This window comes from Xyrauchen texanus, chromosome 11 (genome assembly GCF_025860055.1).
Source record: "Xyrauchen texanus isolate HMW12.3.18 chromosome 11, RBS_HiC_50CHRs, whole genome shotgun sequence".
Classification (NCBI taxonomy): Eukaryota; Metazoa; Chordata; class Actinopteri; order Cypriniformes; family Catostomidae; genus Xyrauchen; species Xyrauchen texanus.
The window spans coordinates 29286794-29304852 of record NC_068286.1 but is presented as its reverse complement, the minus strand read 5'-3'; the positions used below and the strand labels follow the sequence as shown (position 1 = coordinate 29304852).

Sequence of the window (18059 nt, the reverse complement as noted above, 5' to 3'; positions counted from 1 at the left end):
TCATTAATAACATCACTGACACCTCTTAGCTCTTTGACTTGTGTACCCTTGACTTGTGTATCTTGTTAACCTGATTTATTTAAATTGTTGTTGTTGTAAGCTCCAATAAAATTTATATGACATGCAAAAATACCCTGATAATAAAGAGAACTTTATTTTTCTATAGCTATTTCTCTCGGTGATCATTGTAAATGATTAAGAAGATGGCAAATATTGAAAGAAAAGCTGTGCATTGCTGAGCATGTTTTCTCTTGCTATCTGTACTTTGGGATTTTCTAAGTTGGTATAAGTTCTTAAAGTATTAGTTGGAGGTCACTATGGTGATGTTAGTATAGTGTATAGTGAGTTGACTAGAAGGTCATGCTGTTTATATTATGCCTTCTAAATTGACTTGATTGCTGAGAGAGCTGCAAACGCTGTTGCTAGGGCAGGATGAAACTTGGAGGAATGATTTTGGATCCTGCTTGTTCTGAAGAGCCTTTTTTCAGCTATGTTGAATATTTTTCACATCATTCTTTATTCTTGTTTCCATTTTGTTTGCAGTAATCGATGTGACTCGCAGTATCATGATCGAATTCTTCACACAATCTGCATTCATTACAGAAATAGGAAATGATAAACCATGAAGACTTAATGTTTCTGATTAGTTTAATTAAGGTCTGCTCATCAGAGTTTCATAAGGCATCCATGCATGGTTACATAGTTGTACAAAAAGCATGTTTTCGTGCATAGATATATAAGAAAATCGAATGTGCTACGTTTTAAATGTTAAAACAGCTAAATAAAAAATGTAATCAGTTTTAAAAAATATTTCAAACTGTGAAAATAGCTTCTCGTATTGATATAAAACAGTATTAAAGGAGAGTTTCATTAAGCATATAAGTGGCCTTGTAAAATAAACCCTTTTTTTAAATAGAAAATGTATGTGTAGATCAACTAGCTTGACCAGAAAAAATCTGAATTAAAATGTCTGAAAAGAGAATAAACATGCAAAATCAAAAAGTTGAATGAAACATTGATCAGAAATAAGCATCTATAGATTAATTTTTTTTTTATCATTATTATAAGATAAACTCTTGTAAGATAAACTCTTGAAGAATGGTCAAGGCCATTATGAACATTATGTTTATTACATGAATGTTAATTTACCAAAACTAGTTTATAATCCATGAAGAAAGTGTCGATACATATTATGGTGTCAAGAGGTAACATAAAAAAGAAAACTTCACTGTGTCTGGTCTTATACAATTTCCTGGTCCTGCCATTGATTAAAGAAAAACAGTAGACAATATACCGATTTATGATCAGTACATCACAACATTTGTGCAGCTCCACCAGTGAGTCCACACACACACACACACACACACACACACTAAACTACCACTACTTGTCTCTGTGTCTGGATCTATTTGATCTTTTTGGCGACGTTCAGATAAGCAAACTCGATCTCGCGGTCAGCTGGGCATGTGTTCATAAATTCTTCTCTCTGGTAAGTGTTATTCAAATATTGCCATATTCCAGTCATTTCAGTGGGAATTTCAAAACCTCTGTATTTCCGGGCAACAACCTAAAACAGAGCACAAATGTCAAAAAACTGGTTAAGAATGTAATATTGGTTTAAGTAATCTACTGAAAATATGTGAGCATAAATAAATTATTTACTTTGAAGTGTTAAATTCTCATTATATTATACAAATTCATTTATATTTTGAATTTAAATGTAAAAATTACATACAAGTACATATTATATAATATAGACACCTTAGCCAAATACAGTTTTCACAATTCCTGACATTTAAACATAGAAAACGTTCACTGTCCTAGGTCAGTTAGGATCACTACTTTATTTTAAGAATGTGAAATGTCAGAATAATAGTAGAGAGAATAATTTATTTCAGCTTTTATTTCTTTCATCACATTCCCAGTGGATCAGAAGATTACTTACACTTTGTTAGTATTTGGTAGCATTGCCTTTAAATTGTTTAACTTGGGTCAAAAGTTTTGGGTAGCCTTCCACAAGCTTCTCACAATAAGTTGTAGGCCTCCTTGCATGCACAAGCTTTTTCAGTTCTGGCCACAGTTCAGATTTAGGTCAGAGCTTTGTAATGGCCACTCCAATACCTTGACTTTGTTGTCCTAAAACCATTTTGCCACAACTTTGGAGGTATGCTTGGGGTCATTGTCCATTTGCAAGACCCATTTTTGACTGAGCTTTAACTTCATGGTAGATGTCTTAATATGTTGCTTCAATATATCCACATAATTTTTCTTCCTCATGATGCCATCTATTTAGTGAAGTGTACCAATCCCTCCCTCAGTGAAGCACCCGCACAACATGATGCTGCCACCCCCACTTCATGATTGGGATGGTGTTCTTCGGCTTGCAAGTCTCACCATTTTTCCTCCAAACATAACAATAGTCATTATGGCCCAAAAGGTCAATTTTTGTCAAGTCAAGTGGTTTTTATTGTCGTTTCAACCATATACAGTTAGTACAGTACACAGCAAAACGAGACAACGTTCCTCCAGGACCATGGTGCTACATAAGAACAACAAAGGACCAACATAGGACCACATGAGACTACACAACGAAATAAAATACCTGTATAAACTACCTATATATACCTATATAAAGTGCACGTGCAAACATGTGCAAAAAGTACAGGACAGTACAACAAATTACTGACAATGAACAGGACAATAGACAGTGCAGCGCCGACCAGTACTCAGTAGTGCAAAAAGATGACAGTTTCTAAAATGTAAACATAACATACTATGAGATAATGTTCTATGCACATAGCAGTTATTGAGGTAGCAGACAGTTATAAAGTGACAGTAATTAAAGTGCAACTCAGGACACGTGTGTGTCAAACCAGTCTCTGAGTATTGAGGAGTCTGATGGCTTGGGGAAGAAGCTGTTACACAGTCTGGCCGTGAGGGCCCGAATGCTTCGGTACCTCTTGCCAGACGGGAGGAGGGTAAAGAGTTTGTGTGTGGGGTCGACCACAATGCTGGTTGCTTTATGGATACAGTGTTTTTTGTAAATGTCTTTGATGGAGGGAAGAGAGACCCCAATGATCTTCTCAGCTGTCCTCACTATCCTCTGCAGGGCTTTGCGGTCCGAAACGGTGCAAGTCCCAAACCAGGCAGTGATGCAGCTGCTCAGGATGCTCTCAATAGTCCCTCTATAGAATGTAGTGAGGATGGGGGTTGGGAGATGTGCTTTCCTCAGCCTTCGAAGAAAGTAGAGACGCTGCTGGGCTTTCTTGGTGATAGAGCTGGTGTTGAGGGACCAGGTGAGGTTCTCCGCCAAGTGAACACCAAGGAATTTGGTGCTTTTGACGATCTCCACAGAGGAGCCGTCGATGTTCAGCGGAGTGTGTTCACCTTGTGCTCTCCTAAAGTCAACAACCATCTCTTTTGTTTTGTCGACATTCAGGGACAGGTTGTTGGCTCTACACCAGTTCGTCAGCCGCTGCACCTCCTCTCTGTATGCTGACTCGTTGTTCTTGCTGATGAGACCCACCACGGTCGTGTCATCGGTGAACTTGATGATGTGATTTGAGCTGTGCATTGCTGCACAGTCGTGAGTCAGCAGAGTGAACAGCAGTGGACTGAGCACACAGCCCTAGGGGGCCCCAGTGCTCAGTGTGGTGGTGGTGGAGATGCTGTTCCCGATCCAGACTGACTGAGGTCTCCCAGTCAGGAAGTCCAGGATCCAGTTGCAGAGGGAGGTGTCCAGGCCCAGCAGGTTCAGCTTTCCAATCAGGTGCTGGGGAATGATTGTGTTGAATGCTGAGCTGAAATCTATGAACAGCATTCGAACGTATGAGTCCTTATTGTCTAGGTGGGTGAGGGCCAGATGGAGGGTTGTGGTGATGGCATCGTCCGTTGAACGGTTTGAACGATACGCAAACTGCAGTGGGTCTAGTGAGGGGGCAGCTGGGTCTTAATCTGCCTCATGACGAGTCTCTCGAAGCACTTCATGATGATGGGTGTAAGTGCGACGGGACGGTAGTCGTTGAGGCAGGACACTGAAGACTTCTTTGGCATGGGGATGATGGTGGTGGCCTTGAAGCACGTTGGAACAACGGCGCTGCTCAGAGAGATGTTGAAGATGTCGGTAAGAACATCTGCTAGCTGGTCTGCACATCCTCTGAGCACTCTGCCAGGAATGTTGTCTGGTCCAGCAGCCTTCCGTGGGTTGACTCTACGTAGAGTTTTCCTCACATCTGCCGTGGTAAGACAGAGCACCTGGTCGTTGGGAGGAGGGGTGGACTTCCTCGCCATCACGTCGTTCTGCACTTCAAACCGAGCGTAGAAGTCGTTCAGCGCATCTGGAAGGGAGGCATCTTTGTCACAGGCAACTGTTGTCCTGTAGTTGGCGATGGCCTGGATGCCCTGCCACATGCGCCGCGTGTCACCGCTGTCCTGGAAGTGACTGTGGATTCTCTGGGCGTGTGTGCGCTTTGCCTCTCTGATTGCCCGTGACAGTTTGGCCCTAGCTGTTCTTAGGGCTGCCTTATCGCCTGCTCTGAAGGCGGAGTCTCGGGACCTCAGCAGTCATCCACGGCTTCTGGTTGGAGCGTGTGGTGATGGTCTTGGAGAAAGTGACATCATCAATGCACTTGCTGATGTAGCTGGTCACTGATGCTGTGTATTCCTCCAAGTTGGTAGAATCGCCATATGTTGCAGCCTCCCTGAACATGTGTCAGTCAGTACACTCAAAACAGTCCTGAACAGCAGAGATGGCTCCTGCTGGCCAGGTTTTCACCTGCTTCTGAAGCGGTTTTGTGTGTCTGACGAGCGGTCTGTATGCTGGAATTAACATAACAGAGATGTGGTCTGAGTAGCCGAGGTGGGGGCGGGGCTCCGCCCGGCACGCTTGGGATGTTTGTGTAAACAAGATCAAGCGTGTTCAGCCCTCTCGTTGCAAAGTCCACATACTGATGGAATTTAGGGAGCACTGTCTTGAGATTTGCATGGTTGAAATCTCCGGCGACAATAAACAGTCCGTCGGGGTGAGCGTTCTGCAGTTCGCTCATAGCCCCATACAGTTCACAGAGCTTCCTTAGCGTTAGCGCTGGGGGAATGTAAACTCTGGTTATGCAAACTGGTGAATTCCCGTGGTAGATAAAAAGGTGTGCATCTAACAGTCACAAGCTCCAACAGCGATGAACAGTAACTAGAGACTAGCATAGAGTTCTTGCACCATTCCGTGTTGATGTAAACACACAAGCCACCACCGCGAGTCTTACCGCAGAGAGCTGTATTTCTGTCGGCACGAAACGAGGCGAGCCCGTCTAGCTGAATGCCGGCATCCGGAACTCTGTCGCTGAGCCACGTCTCCATGAAAACAAAGACGCAGCAGTCTCTAAACTCACGCTGCATAGCCTGCTGGAGTCGGATATAGTCCAGTTTATTGTCCAGGGAGCAAACATTTGAGAGCAGGATAGACGGGAGAGCCGGCCGGCTAGGGTTTGTTTTTAGCCTAGCATGGACCCCCGCCCTCTTTCGCGCTTCCGCTCTCGCACACCGCTTACGACGTCCTCTCCCCCGGCCACCGGCATCAGGCGACGCCGAGGGCTGGAGGCCTGGTCTCCGCAGCAAGCCGAGTACGCGTAGCGCCTCCTGCAGGTCATCATGCAGCTTGGTTTTTGCATGAGTCTTATATTTCAGTAGTGTCTGGCGATGGTAGACACGAACACCAGTTGCTCCGATGTCCAAGTGTTGCAAAAGTCAGGCTTTTTTAACAAAAATAGCACCATTGTGGATCCGGAGTGGCCGCTGCGTGCTACCGCGCCGCCATCTTGGATCAATCCCAAGGATTCCCCTTGGAACAATCGCCATCTTGTTCCATCACACCAGAGTAAATTTCTCCAAAAAGTCAGATCTTTGTCCCCATGTGCACTTGCAAACTGTAGTCTAACTTTGTTATGGTGGTTTTGGAGCAGTGGCTTCTTCCTTGCTGAGCAGCCTTTCAGGCAGTGTAGTATAAAGTATTCATTTGTCATACTTGAATAAAAGTAAAGATACCTTCATGGAAATTGACTAAAGTAAATGTTAAAGTAGCTCATGAGAATAAAACTAAAGTTAATGTATTAAAGTAACGGAAATAAAATTTAAGCATCAAAAGTACAGGTAAATTACATAAATTACAGAACAGTTCATTAACCCTCTGGGGTAACCCTGCTGGATTTTTTTTGTATTACAGCGGAAATAACTTAAAATACTCCGTCATTTTGGAGCATACAGATAAGTATAAGAAATCATTAGAGACAATAAAGGGTCCACTTTTATTTGTGTACACTCACAATAACAACAAAACCTTGTGATTTTGTAAAATAAATAAAATAAAAAGGGTGAGCTTTCAGCCATCAATCAATTTGAATTTTTCCTGGCTCAGCTAATTATCCATAATGTGATCACACCCACGGGCAGAGTGCGCTATTCATACGGTAATGTGGTGAGACAATTAATGCAAATGGTAAATGTCCCCGACTGTGCCTTAAAAACATCAAGTTCATTCACTTTTCTGCGCATTTGGAAGATGGTACGATACACAGGTGAGGAAGCTCCTGGATACTGAAGAAGAGTTAACATTTTCCTCAGAAGAAGAGCGGGACTCTGATGAATGTTTGTATTTTGAAGAATGACTTGATCCAGCCGAGGATACAATTTCGGATGAGTAAGTCATTTAGTTTTACTTACATTAGTTGACATGCTATTTTATATAAACGTGCATATTTTACTAGTGGGACTGTTTCCAGACATGCTTGCCAGGATTCAGGGTATTGACATTGAAATATGACTCCTAATATGCAAGTTTTAGTTATATTTAAATGCTGTTTCGGCTAAAGCAGGTATTTAAATTGTATGCTTTATGATATACAGTGCATCCGGAAACTATTCACAGCGCTTCACTTTATCCACATTTTGTTATGTTACAGCCTTATTCCAAAATTGATTAAATAAATTATTTTCCTAAAAATACTACAAACAATACCCAATATATAATTTTGTTTGAAATAGTTGCAAATTAACTGGCGACCTGTCCAGGGTGTCCCCCGCCTTTCGCCCAATGTTAGCTGGGATAGGCTCCAGCCCCCCGCGACCCTGTACACAGGATAAGCGGTTGACGATGGATGGATGGATAGTTGCAAATTAATTAAAAATATAAAACGAAGAAAATCACATGTACATATGTATTCACAGCCTTTGCAATCAAAATTGAGCTCAGGTGATTCCTGTTTCCACTGATCATCCTTGAGATGTTTCTACAACTTGATTGGAGTCAATTTGTAGAAATTCAATTGATTGGACATGATTTGGAAAGGCACACACCTGTCTATATAAGGTCCCACAGTTAACAGTGTATGTCAGAGCATAAACCAAGCCATGAAGTCCAAGGAATTGTCCGTAGACCTCCGAGACAGGGTTGTGTCGAGGCACAGATCTGGGGAAGGGTACAGAAACATTTCTGCAGCACTGAAGGTCCAAATGATCACAGTGGCCTCCGTCATCCGTAAATGGAAGTTTGGAACCACCAGGACTCTTCCTAGAGCTGGCCGTTCGGACAAACTGAGCGATTGGGGGAGAAGGGCCTTAGTCAGGGACGTGACCAAGAACCTGATGGTCACACTGACAGAGCTCCAGCATTTCTCTGTGGAGAGAAGAGAACCTTCCAGAAGAACAACTTATCTCTGCAGCACTCCACCAATCAGGCTCTGGATCTCAGACTGGGGTGAAGGTTCATCTTCCAACAGGACATCGACCCTAAGCACACAGCCAAAATAACAAAGGAGTGGCTACGGGACAACTCTGTGATGTTCCCGATTGAATATCTCTGGAGAGATCTGAAAATGGCTGTGCACCGACGCTCCCCATCCAACCTGATGGAGCTTGAGAGGTCCTGCAAAGAAGAATGGGAAAAACTGCCCAAAAATAGGTGTGCCAAGCTTGTAGCATCATACTCAAAAAGACTTGAGGCTGCAATTGGTGCCAAAAGTGCTTCAACAAAGTATTGAGCAAAGGCTGTGAATACTTGTGATTTTTTTTTTTTCATTTTTTTATTTTTAATAAATTTGCAAAGAAATTTTTTTTCAAATTGTCATTATGGGATATTGTTTGTAGACTTTTGAGGAAAATAATGAATATAATCCATTTTGGAATAAGGCTGTAACATAACAAAATGTGGAAAAAGTGAAGCGCTGTGAATTCATTCCAGATGCACTGTAAATATGATATGTAATATAGTATAAAAATAATATAAATGTTTAGATTATATTTTAACTAGTGTTTATGCTGCCTCATTATCATCATCAAAGCTTGTGCTTGCAAATATCTGTTCAGGTGTAAATGAGTAAAATGCACTTTAAATATGCCCATATTAGAAAATCAGCATATCCTCTTCCCAATCCTGTAAAATTAGCCTAAAACGCCTAATCAAGGCATACCCAAAGTAAATTTAAAGCTGTTCTTGAACCTTTTGGAGTACATGCATGGTTTTGGTCACATTTGAAAGGGGACACACTGAAGTTTTTTCCCCAGCAGTCAGAATTACTGTAAGTGCTACTGATTTTGAGTAATAGAAGTTTGAACACAATGAAATAGAAGTTTGTTTTTCCACCTGAAATTTGTTTTTGCATACAGATGCCTGCAGATGACTATAACTTGTAGCTATTAGCTTGAGAACACAATGGGATCACAGCATGAAGCCTTACCTAGTCCAAGTTCAAATATTATAACAATACCATAAAAAATGAATATTTTACACATGTTTTTCTAAGGGTACACCCAGGCGTTTTACAAAAGTGCCTTTTGGATACTCCAAAAGGACCCTTTGGTAACCTAGGACAAAAAGGCTACTACTTTTGAACGCTTCAATGTACAGTCATAATTTTGGGCTCTAATGAAAGATGACACTTAGAGCTATCATATTCCATATCCAGATCCACTATTAGTTTTGCTGACACAGAGTAACTGATGCATAAACACATTAGAGTGCCTTTTCCTTCTTGAAACTAAATGTTGTGCATATAAAAGAGTCAAAACTAGTGCTATGGTGGACAATTTGTTTATATAAAAAATACACAACAAACTATTTACATGAATTTTTACACAAAGTATTTACAAACCATTATAACATTGTACATGTTTCTAGCAACATGCCAGTCATTGTAGCAGTCACATTTGGGTACAAAGCACAAAGGCACATCACAGGAGGAGTACTTCACTGGTGTCTTTGCATGACACTGCCTGCACTTCAGACGACCAGCGGTGCAAGATTTGGTGATGTGCAACGGCCTGTGATGTGCTCTTCGTGGAGCAGGAGATACGGGTCTGGCTGTGGAGTGAGACCCCAACTCTGCCAGCTCCTCAGCAAGGGTCTCTCTGAAAGCCTTCTGGTTCATAGGGACCTCTCCTTTTCTCCTCTCTTGATGAGGTGCTGTCCTGCTGCTCCACTTTATGTGGCCGCTTGCTGAGTGTGGGAGAAGTATCCGGCTCCCAATCGCTATCTGATTCAGTGAGAATAAATAAATGTAATTTACAAAGGTAGACACAACTTTTCCATCTTTTCTGTATTCTATATATATATATATATATATATATATATATATATATATATATTTATTTTTCTTTTCGACTGTGTAAATATGTATTATTGTATGTATATTTACTGTAAATACTGTATACTTTGCCAATGTACTATGGAACAAATAGATGGGCCTACACCTCGCCCCATGAATTCAGCATTGTAACAAATAGATGGGCCTACGCGTCCCCCATGATTTCAGCATTGTAACAAATAGACTCTCAAACACATCATATATTCTTATTTTCAACTTATATTTATTGACATCTATGTATCATGTCAATAGATCTGAAACAAACAATGAACTAAAACCTCACACACGCACAAACAAATACAAAAAACACGCACAAATGGTTCAAACACTCACTGAGGAAACACACGACAAAGGGTAATTACAAAATGTGTATTCATTATTCAAACTAAAGCTTATTTATGCGGAATACACAGTAATATATGTTATAAAACACAAGAAAACACTTACTTGTCCAGAGCAATGTCTCATCTCTCCATAAACATTTCCTCTGCCTCCGAATCATCCGTATTGTTTTCAGAAATTTCATCTCCAAACTCATTATTTTCACAAGGAATGCCTTCTTATATCACATCCTGGGGTGAAAATCCTGTTTTTCACGTCCGTTTCACCATATTTAAATCTCCAAATGTGTAAACAGTTCCAAAACAACACTTTTCGCTTTTACGCACGGACGCACAAAACACTCGGTAATGGCAAGGCAACTTTGCGCACACACATTACAGAACCGTGCTCTAATCGTCCCACTAAAGCAGCATATCACTGTTTTCAGAATTTCGTTGGCTATACGAATTGCCTGTCATTCACACTCTCGGATATAATTGGTTTGATCAGGAAACAAAGGAAAGGGGGGAGGCCCTTACATTCGACACAGACTGTCGTTGGCTTTTGAAGGCTTTGGACAGGACATGGAAGCTCCTATTGGGTCAAATGAGGTGTCAATCGAATGGTCAGAGTGCGTGCTTCCATTTTGATACCGGATATAGGAAATGTTTACATCTGAACTGAAGTTATTACCGATAATATGTGAAAGATTAGGTACAGCTGCCAGGTGCTTTGAAATGATGCAACAAGAGTCTGTGGATATTTATTGATGTAATAATGTGATTTGGACTAAACATTTTACTTGATTTGATCGTTTGGACATTTGACAATGAAACAACACCGTTTTTGTCGGGAAGTTATGGATCAGTGGACTACTATGAGGCTTCATGGGTGAGTTTCTTCCAGTTTGGGTTTCTTTATGTGGCTGTTGGTGGTCTGACAAAGAGACATATTGTACCCGCTGTGTTGATTGTATCTTAAAAAGGTTTACATCGTTCGAATCACAAGTATCTCAGCTTTCCAAATATATGTATTATGTTTACTTTTTTTTTTTGGAGTTTTATCTTTCAAAAACATAAACCTCTGAAACAGACCGTGGGTCGAGTGCGGCACATCGGACCGGGAAAGCGATATTATAATGATTTCTGAAGGATCATGTGACACTGAAGACTGCAGTAATGATGCTGAAAATAAAGCTTTGAATTGCATTTTACAATATATTCAAATAGAAAACTGTTCTTTTAAATTGTAAAATGAGTTCACAATATCACTGTTTTTACTGTATTTTGGATCAAATAAATGCAGCCTTGGTGAGCAGAAGAGACTTCTTCTAAAACTTTAAGTAGGTCTAAAATGTACAAATAAAGTCTATATGTAAAGTACATGTATAGTCAAGTTACTTCTTTTAACTTAAAACTTGATTTTGATCATTAAGTCTCCTCATATTCATTCTCTTTCCGTCACATTCCTCATTGATAGGCCCAGGGGAGGGGTCTTTGTCTCCTCAGGTGTGAATCACATCAATATTCATGATAATTCAGGCCTCCTCTCATGTGACCATTCTAACACTAAAAGTGTCTTACAAAAGTTCAATTACTATAGTGTTTTGTATGAATGAGTGATCAGGATGGTTTTCACATCATTTTGTAGCAAAAACTCTAGGCTACAAGATCCAGTTCCCAAAAGTATTGTGGACAAATGTTTATTATGCATTATATGGCCTTATTTCATTGACTTATTTTCTCAAAAATGCAAACATATACATATATGTTGCTCACATATTATTGTAGCCCAGTTTGTGCTGAATACAGTGTCATAGACATTAGTCATTAATATAGTTTTAAGCAACTGAAAAAAGCACAAATGTCAAGGCATGTCAAAACTTCTCCATGGCCCAAAACACCCTCAGACCCCTGAGGGTTAAACCCATGGCAACTTATTTGATTGGTGGTGCTCATTATCATTTACTCGCCCTCAACACAAACAAAGATTTAGAAGTATATTTCAGCACTATAAGTTAATTCAATGCAAGCGAATGGTGGCCAGACATTTCAAGCTACAAAAAGCACATTAAGGGAGCATAAAGTTTCTATATTACTACAGTGGTTATATTCATGTCTTCTGAAGCGATTCAGTTGGTTTGGGTGAAAACAAACCAAACTGTAACTAATTTTCACTGTATATCTTGCTATTGCAATCTCTAGGCAAGATCATGATTTCAAGCTTGATTTCACTTTCTAGTGCTTAACGCATGCTCAGAGCCCTAGGTGGTGCTATAGGAAGTGTAATCGAATTTGAAATCCTGATTGCCAAGAAGACTGCTAATGCCAAAATTTATAGTCGAAAAAGGAGTTATATTTTGTTCTATTCTCACCCAAAACCAATTAGATCCGTTCAGAAGACATTGATGAAACAACTGGAGTCTTAGGGATTATACTTATGCTGCATTTATGTGCTTTTAGGAGCTTTAAAGGTTTGGCCATTATTCACTTACATGTTGACCTACATAACAGCAATATTCTTCTGAAAATATTTTTTTGTTTGTGTTCTGCCGAAATATTAATACATATCTTGGATCAAATGAGGGTGAGAAAATTACGAGAGAATTTTCATTTTTAAACGAACCATCCCTTTAATGGTACATTCAAGTAACATCAGAATGATAATATTTATAGGATTATGAGGCCAATAAGTAACCACTCAGAACACCCTGGCAACTGCATAGCAATGTGCTGAAACCCAGTTAAAACAACTTAACAGCATAGCAACAATCTGAAAACCACCAAGAACACCCTGTCAAGTGCAAAGCTATGTGCAAAAAACAAAGAAAACAGCTTAACAACAGCATAGTAACAACCTGGCAACCACATGCTGTAGCAATGCACCAAAACACAGCAGAGATCACCTTGATAACTAAATAGTTAACACATACAGTAGCATAAATGTACTACAAGAAAATGTAGCACTATAACAACCACCAGAAATCTAGTTTTGCTCCGGCAAAGACCATTCACAGCTTCATAAAATATAAAAATAAATATTGTTGGACATTTTCATGAGTGCTGGTATTTATTCATACATGTCATACCTTGTTTAAATATAAAATGCAAATGCTTGTGATTGACATTTATTTGAACAGGTCTCCTGGAAAGGCCTGAGCTTTCATAATGTTTAAGCCTAAACTTATAAATGTAATAAGTCTAAAAAACTTAAATAAGTCTTCCCCAGATGAGACAGATGACGGAACACGTAATCTGGAATGCTTCACTTGTGATTTTGATTCAGATTCATGATTCACAAAATGAATCATTCAGACCGCTTTTTTAATCTTTTTGTTCAGTTCAAAGGAATCGAATTTAAAAGATTTGACCAAAATTATTCTTTCAACGAATCACACATCACAATTGCAGTTATTTTGTTTATTTTTTTAGGTGTTCAGTCGCAAAGTTAACAAAAGGGTCTAGAGAAATTTATCGGAGTAGAAGTATCAATTTTCTCTTCAATATGTAGTAAAGTCAAAGAAAAGTCCAAAGAAATATTTATACTCAAGTGAATTACAAATATTAAAAATCTGTACTTTTGTACTCTGTTTTCAAGTTATGTTGATATAGGACTCATTTTACTGTGGATATAGATCCTTGTCTACCTGTTACCTTCAGCATTTTCACAAAATCATTTGCTGTTGTTCTGGGACTGCTTTGCACTATTCACACCAAACTATGTTAATCTCTAGGAGACAGAATGCATCTCCTTCCTGATTGGGAAGATGGCTGCGTGGTCCCATGGTATTAATATTTGCATACTATTGTTTGTACAGATGAACGTGATACCTTCAGACATTTGGAAATTGCAACCAAGGATGAACCAGACTTGTGGGGGTCCACAGCGGTTTTTTTTTCTAAGGTCTTTGCTGATTTCTTTTGCTTTTCCCATGATGTCAAGCAAAGAAGCACTGAGTTTGAATGTAGGCCTTATAATACATCCACAGGTACACCTTCAATTCAGTACACCTATCAGAGGCTAATTGTCAAAATGCTTGACATCATTTTATGGAATTTTACAAGCTGCTTAAAGGCACAGTTAACTTAGTGTATGTAAACTTCTGACCGACTGGAATTGTGATATAATCAATTAAAAATGAAACAATCTGTCTGTAAATAATTGCTGGAAACATTACTGGTGTCTACAGAAAGTAGATGTCCTGAATGATTTGCTAAAACTATAGTTTGCTAATATTAAATATGTGAAGTGGTTAAATAATTAGCTTTAATGACTTGAACCTAAGTCTATGTACATTTCTGACTTCAAATGTATATGTATTAATACAAATATATATTAATAATAATACAACACTGAAAAAGTTTTGTATAAAAAGTCATTTTTAACCTTTTAAACACCGAATCTGGGAGATCTTGGGCTTTCAGAAACTAGGTAATAGATATTTTAAAGAAACAAGAGAGAGAGAATATGAGAGGCAAATTAAACACCTTCATGATGTGTAGTTTGGGAAGCAGGTTACAGTCGGCCAGCGTGAGATCCTGTCCATCCAGAAAACTGCGTGTAGATGGACCAGGATTGTCTTTGCTGTTGCCGTCTATTTCCTCTGGCAGCGGCGTCTGCAAATACTCATCCAATCTCTTCAGGGACTTCAAAAGAGCTTTCTCCAGACCTTAATATAATAATAATAATCAACACCATTTCTAAACAAAATAATACATTTATAATCATTCATTTCATGAGTCTAATTTCACAACCAGATATTCAATAAAACCAATTAAACTCACCTTCATTCGTTTCTTTGCAAGGGTTCTTGATATAGGCAGAAAATTTGGCAAATACATCTATTCCTGCTGTGTTGGATTCTGGGTGCTTTGCTGCCAACTTTGGATATCTAAAACATTGCACAGAGGTCAATACAATTAAGTAAAATACAATTAAAAAAAGGCTTTAAATGATATATCAAGTATCTACACTCACCTAAAGGATTATTAGGAACACCATAATAATACTGTGTTTGACCCCCTTTCGCCTTCAGAACTGCCTTAATTCTACGTGGCATTGATTCAACAAGGTGCTGAAAGCATTCTTTAGAAATGTTGGCCCATATTGATAGGATAGCATCTTGCAGTTGATGGAGATTTGTGGGATGCACATCCAGGGCACGAAGCTCCCGTTCCACCACATCCCAAAGATGCTCTATTGGGTTGAGATCTGGTGACTGTGGGGGCCATTTTAGTACAGTGAACTCATTGTCATGTTCAAGAAACCAATTTGAAATGATTCGAGCTTTGTGACATGGTGCATTATCCTGCTGGAAGTAGCCATCAGAGGATGGGTACATGGTGGCCATAAAGGGATGGACATGGTCAAAAACAATGCTCAGGTAGGCCGTGGCATTTAAACGATGCCCAATTGGCACTAAGGGGCCTAAAGTGTGCCAAGAAAACATCCCCCACACCATTACACCACCACCACCAGCCTGCACAGTGGTAACAAGGCATGATGGATCCATGTTCTCATTCTGTTTACGCCAAATTCTGACTCTACCATCTGAATGTCTCAACAGAAATCGAGACCCATCAGACCAGGCAACATTTTTCCAGTCTTCAACTGTCCAATTTTGGTGAGCTCTTGCAAATTGTAGCCTCTTTTTCCTATTTGTAGTGGAGATGAGTGGTACCCGTGGGGTCTTCTGCTGTTGTAGCCCATCTGCCTCAAGGATGTGTGTGTTGTGGCTTTACAAATGCTTTGCTGCATACCTAAGTTGTAACGAGTGGTTATTTCAGACAAAGTTGCTCTTCTATCAGCTTGAATCAGTCGGCCGATTCTCCTCTGACCTCTAGCATCAACAAGGCATTTTTGCCCACAGGACTGCCGCATACTGGATGTTTTTCCTTTTTCACACCATTCTTTGTAAACCCTAGAAATGGTTGTGCGTGAAAATCCCAGTAACTGAGCAGATTGTGAAATACTCAGACTGGCCCGTCTGGCACCAACAACCATGCCACGCTCAAAATTGCTTAAATCACCTTTCTTTCCCATTCTGACATTCAGTTTGGAGTTCAGGAGACTGTCTTGACCAGGACCACACCCCTAAATGCATTGAAGCAACTGCCATGTGATTGGTTGATTAGATAATTGCATTAATGAGAAATTGAACAGGTGTTCCTAATAATCCTTTAGGTGAGTGTATATGCACATCTAGGACGTACCGTGGTGGCACCAGTCTCGCCTCAAGGAACTCTTCAATCTTGTTGACGTCCACCAGAACTTCTCCATTGAAGGTCATGAATGGTGGGTTTGTACCTGGAGCGAGATCCTGCAAATCTGCTGGTTTCCTGTGAGACACAACCAAACATATCAGCCCCTCATCAATACCTTTTTGCAAAATCTTTTTGTTTTGTTTAGAAAAATGTGTCAAATATCTAGACATTTTGACAATGTAACTGTGATTTTGCATGGTAGGACATGGTTCCTTAAAGGGATAGACCATAGCACAAATCCTACATAGAAAAATCAGCTTTTTGGGGAAAACACAGAGGTAAAACTACATGATATGTTGTTGTCAATAGTGTGCTTCACCGCTTGAGGTCCACAGTTGTGACATTGAAGATGACACCCTTCAGCCATAGAATCATGAAAAGCCTTTGAGAGAAGGGACAGTTTCCAATGCTCTCTCCATCACTGCCAGCCTAGAGACACACAACATTCAAAGCACATATTAGCATACCATTCATGTGATTATATGCCACAAACTTCAATTGCTGTTAAATTGTACAATGGATTGCTGTTGAGAAAAACTATGCAAATAAACTCCCTTTTTTACCTATAAACTGAAAACAGCATTGTATGTATCAGGGATTCTGTGTACACAATGTTTAAGATGAGCAAGGTCAGCCAGTGTTTACGGTAAATGAAAGGTTACTTACGTTATAAGCCAATAATATTTGCTAATGAATAAATATTTGTCTGGGGGAAAATTATGTAGTCAATGGTCTAATAAAAACATTTAAACACAAAGCGCTTTAATCTAAATGAAAAAGGCTTCCATTGTTGATAATAACATCCATAAAACAAAAACAAATAAAGACAAATAAATGTATTTTCAAAAAGTGGTAATATTTCAATCTGATTTCAATTTAATATTTGTTTTGGCTTTTAATCATTAAACAGAGTACATACTATACATTTAAAAATAAATGCTAAATATTAAATTTAATGAGAATAATTACCTTTCAGTAAACTGTAGTTAAAAATATTTTGGTAAATGGCAAAACAACTTCATTAGCTTTGTCAGTAATTGTAATCTTTATCTTTTACTTTTGCCAGAAAAAAAAAATAAAAATAAATATATATATATATATATTTGGGCATGTGTGTGTGTGTGAGAGAGAGTGCTCAATGATCTATTTCACTCAAAACAATACTTTAATTCCGACAACAGTTGCCCTATTTCTCTGCAGATTGCAAGTGAAATGATCTCTTACCTTCACAAACAGTTCAATGCAAGGAAAGCCCAATTTCTTTGCTGCTACATCAAACCAAGCCATCATTAAATATTTAGATTTTTACATGTCTAACATTCAATTCTGAAACAATATTAAATTCAAAGACTGCAAAGAAAAAAATTGTCTGGATCTACCGTTTCTACTCAGTTCTTTGCTTTTAACATACAAAATATTGGCTGATTTTAATTTTGTAAGAATGTGTCTTCATGTTCTGTGGGTGTTTGGGGAGGAGAACACCGACCGAGATACGCAGAACGAGACACTTGTTCTTTGTTATACAGACACAATCAGCAATAGAGAAGCCGTTTATGAGACGTGTGTTATGAATAAGAATATAAGAATGTCCTTTAAGCCTTCATGATGATGGGAATTCCTTTTATGATGAGCAATATTAGACAGAAATAAAAACAAGAACATACAGGAGTAGATGCTTAAATATAAAATATTAGCAGGCATGCATTTCTAGTGTCTGTGTAGGTTCTGATCCTAAACTGATTTTGTATGTGCTTTTGTTTGGGGGGTGGTGTTATGGATTGAGTGAGTTTACTACTATGCTACTATGTTTATGCAGTCTGGAGGTTGTGGGAATGATTTTGTGATG

General features: G+C 39.2%; 1 protein-coding gene across 1 annotated transcript; it reads right to left on the bottom strand.

The window, feature by feature from the left end:
• Positions 1-646: 646 nt before the first annotated feature.
• On the bottom strand, positions 647-17605 carry LOC127651379 (chloride intracellular channel protein 4-like). Its single transcript, XM_052137158.1, has 6 exons — positions 17438-17605; positions 16533-16642; positions 16163-16288; positions 14735-14841; positions 14438-14619; positions 647-1567 (listed from the first exon to the last, which is right to left on the bottom strand). Exons 1-6 carry the CDS (start codon positions 17501-17503, stop codon positions 1406-1408), a joined length of 753 nt encoding a protein of 250 aa, XP_051993118.1. The 5' UTR covers positions 17504-17605; the 3' UTR covers positions 647-1405.
• Positions 17606-18059: the final 454 nt, after the last annotated feature.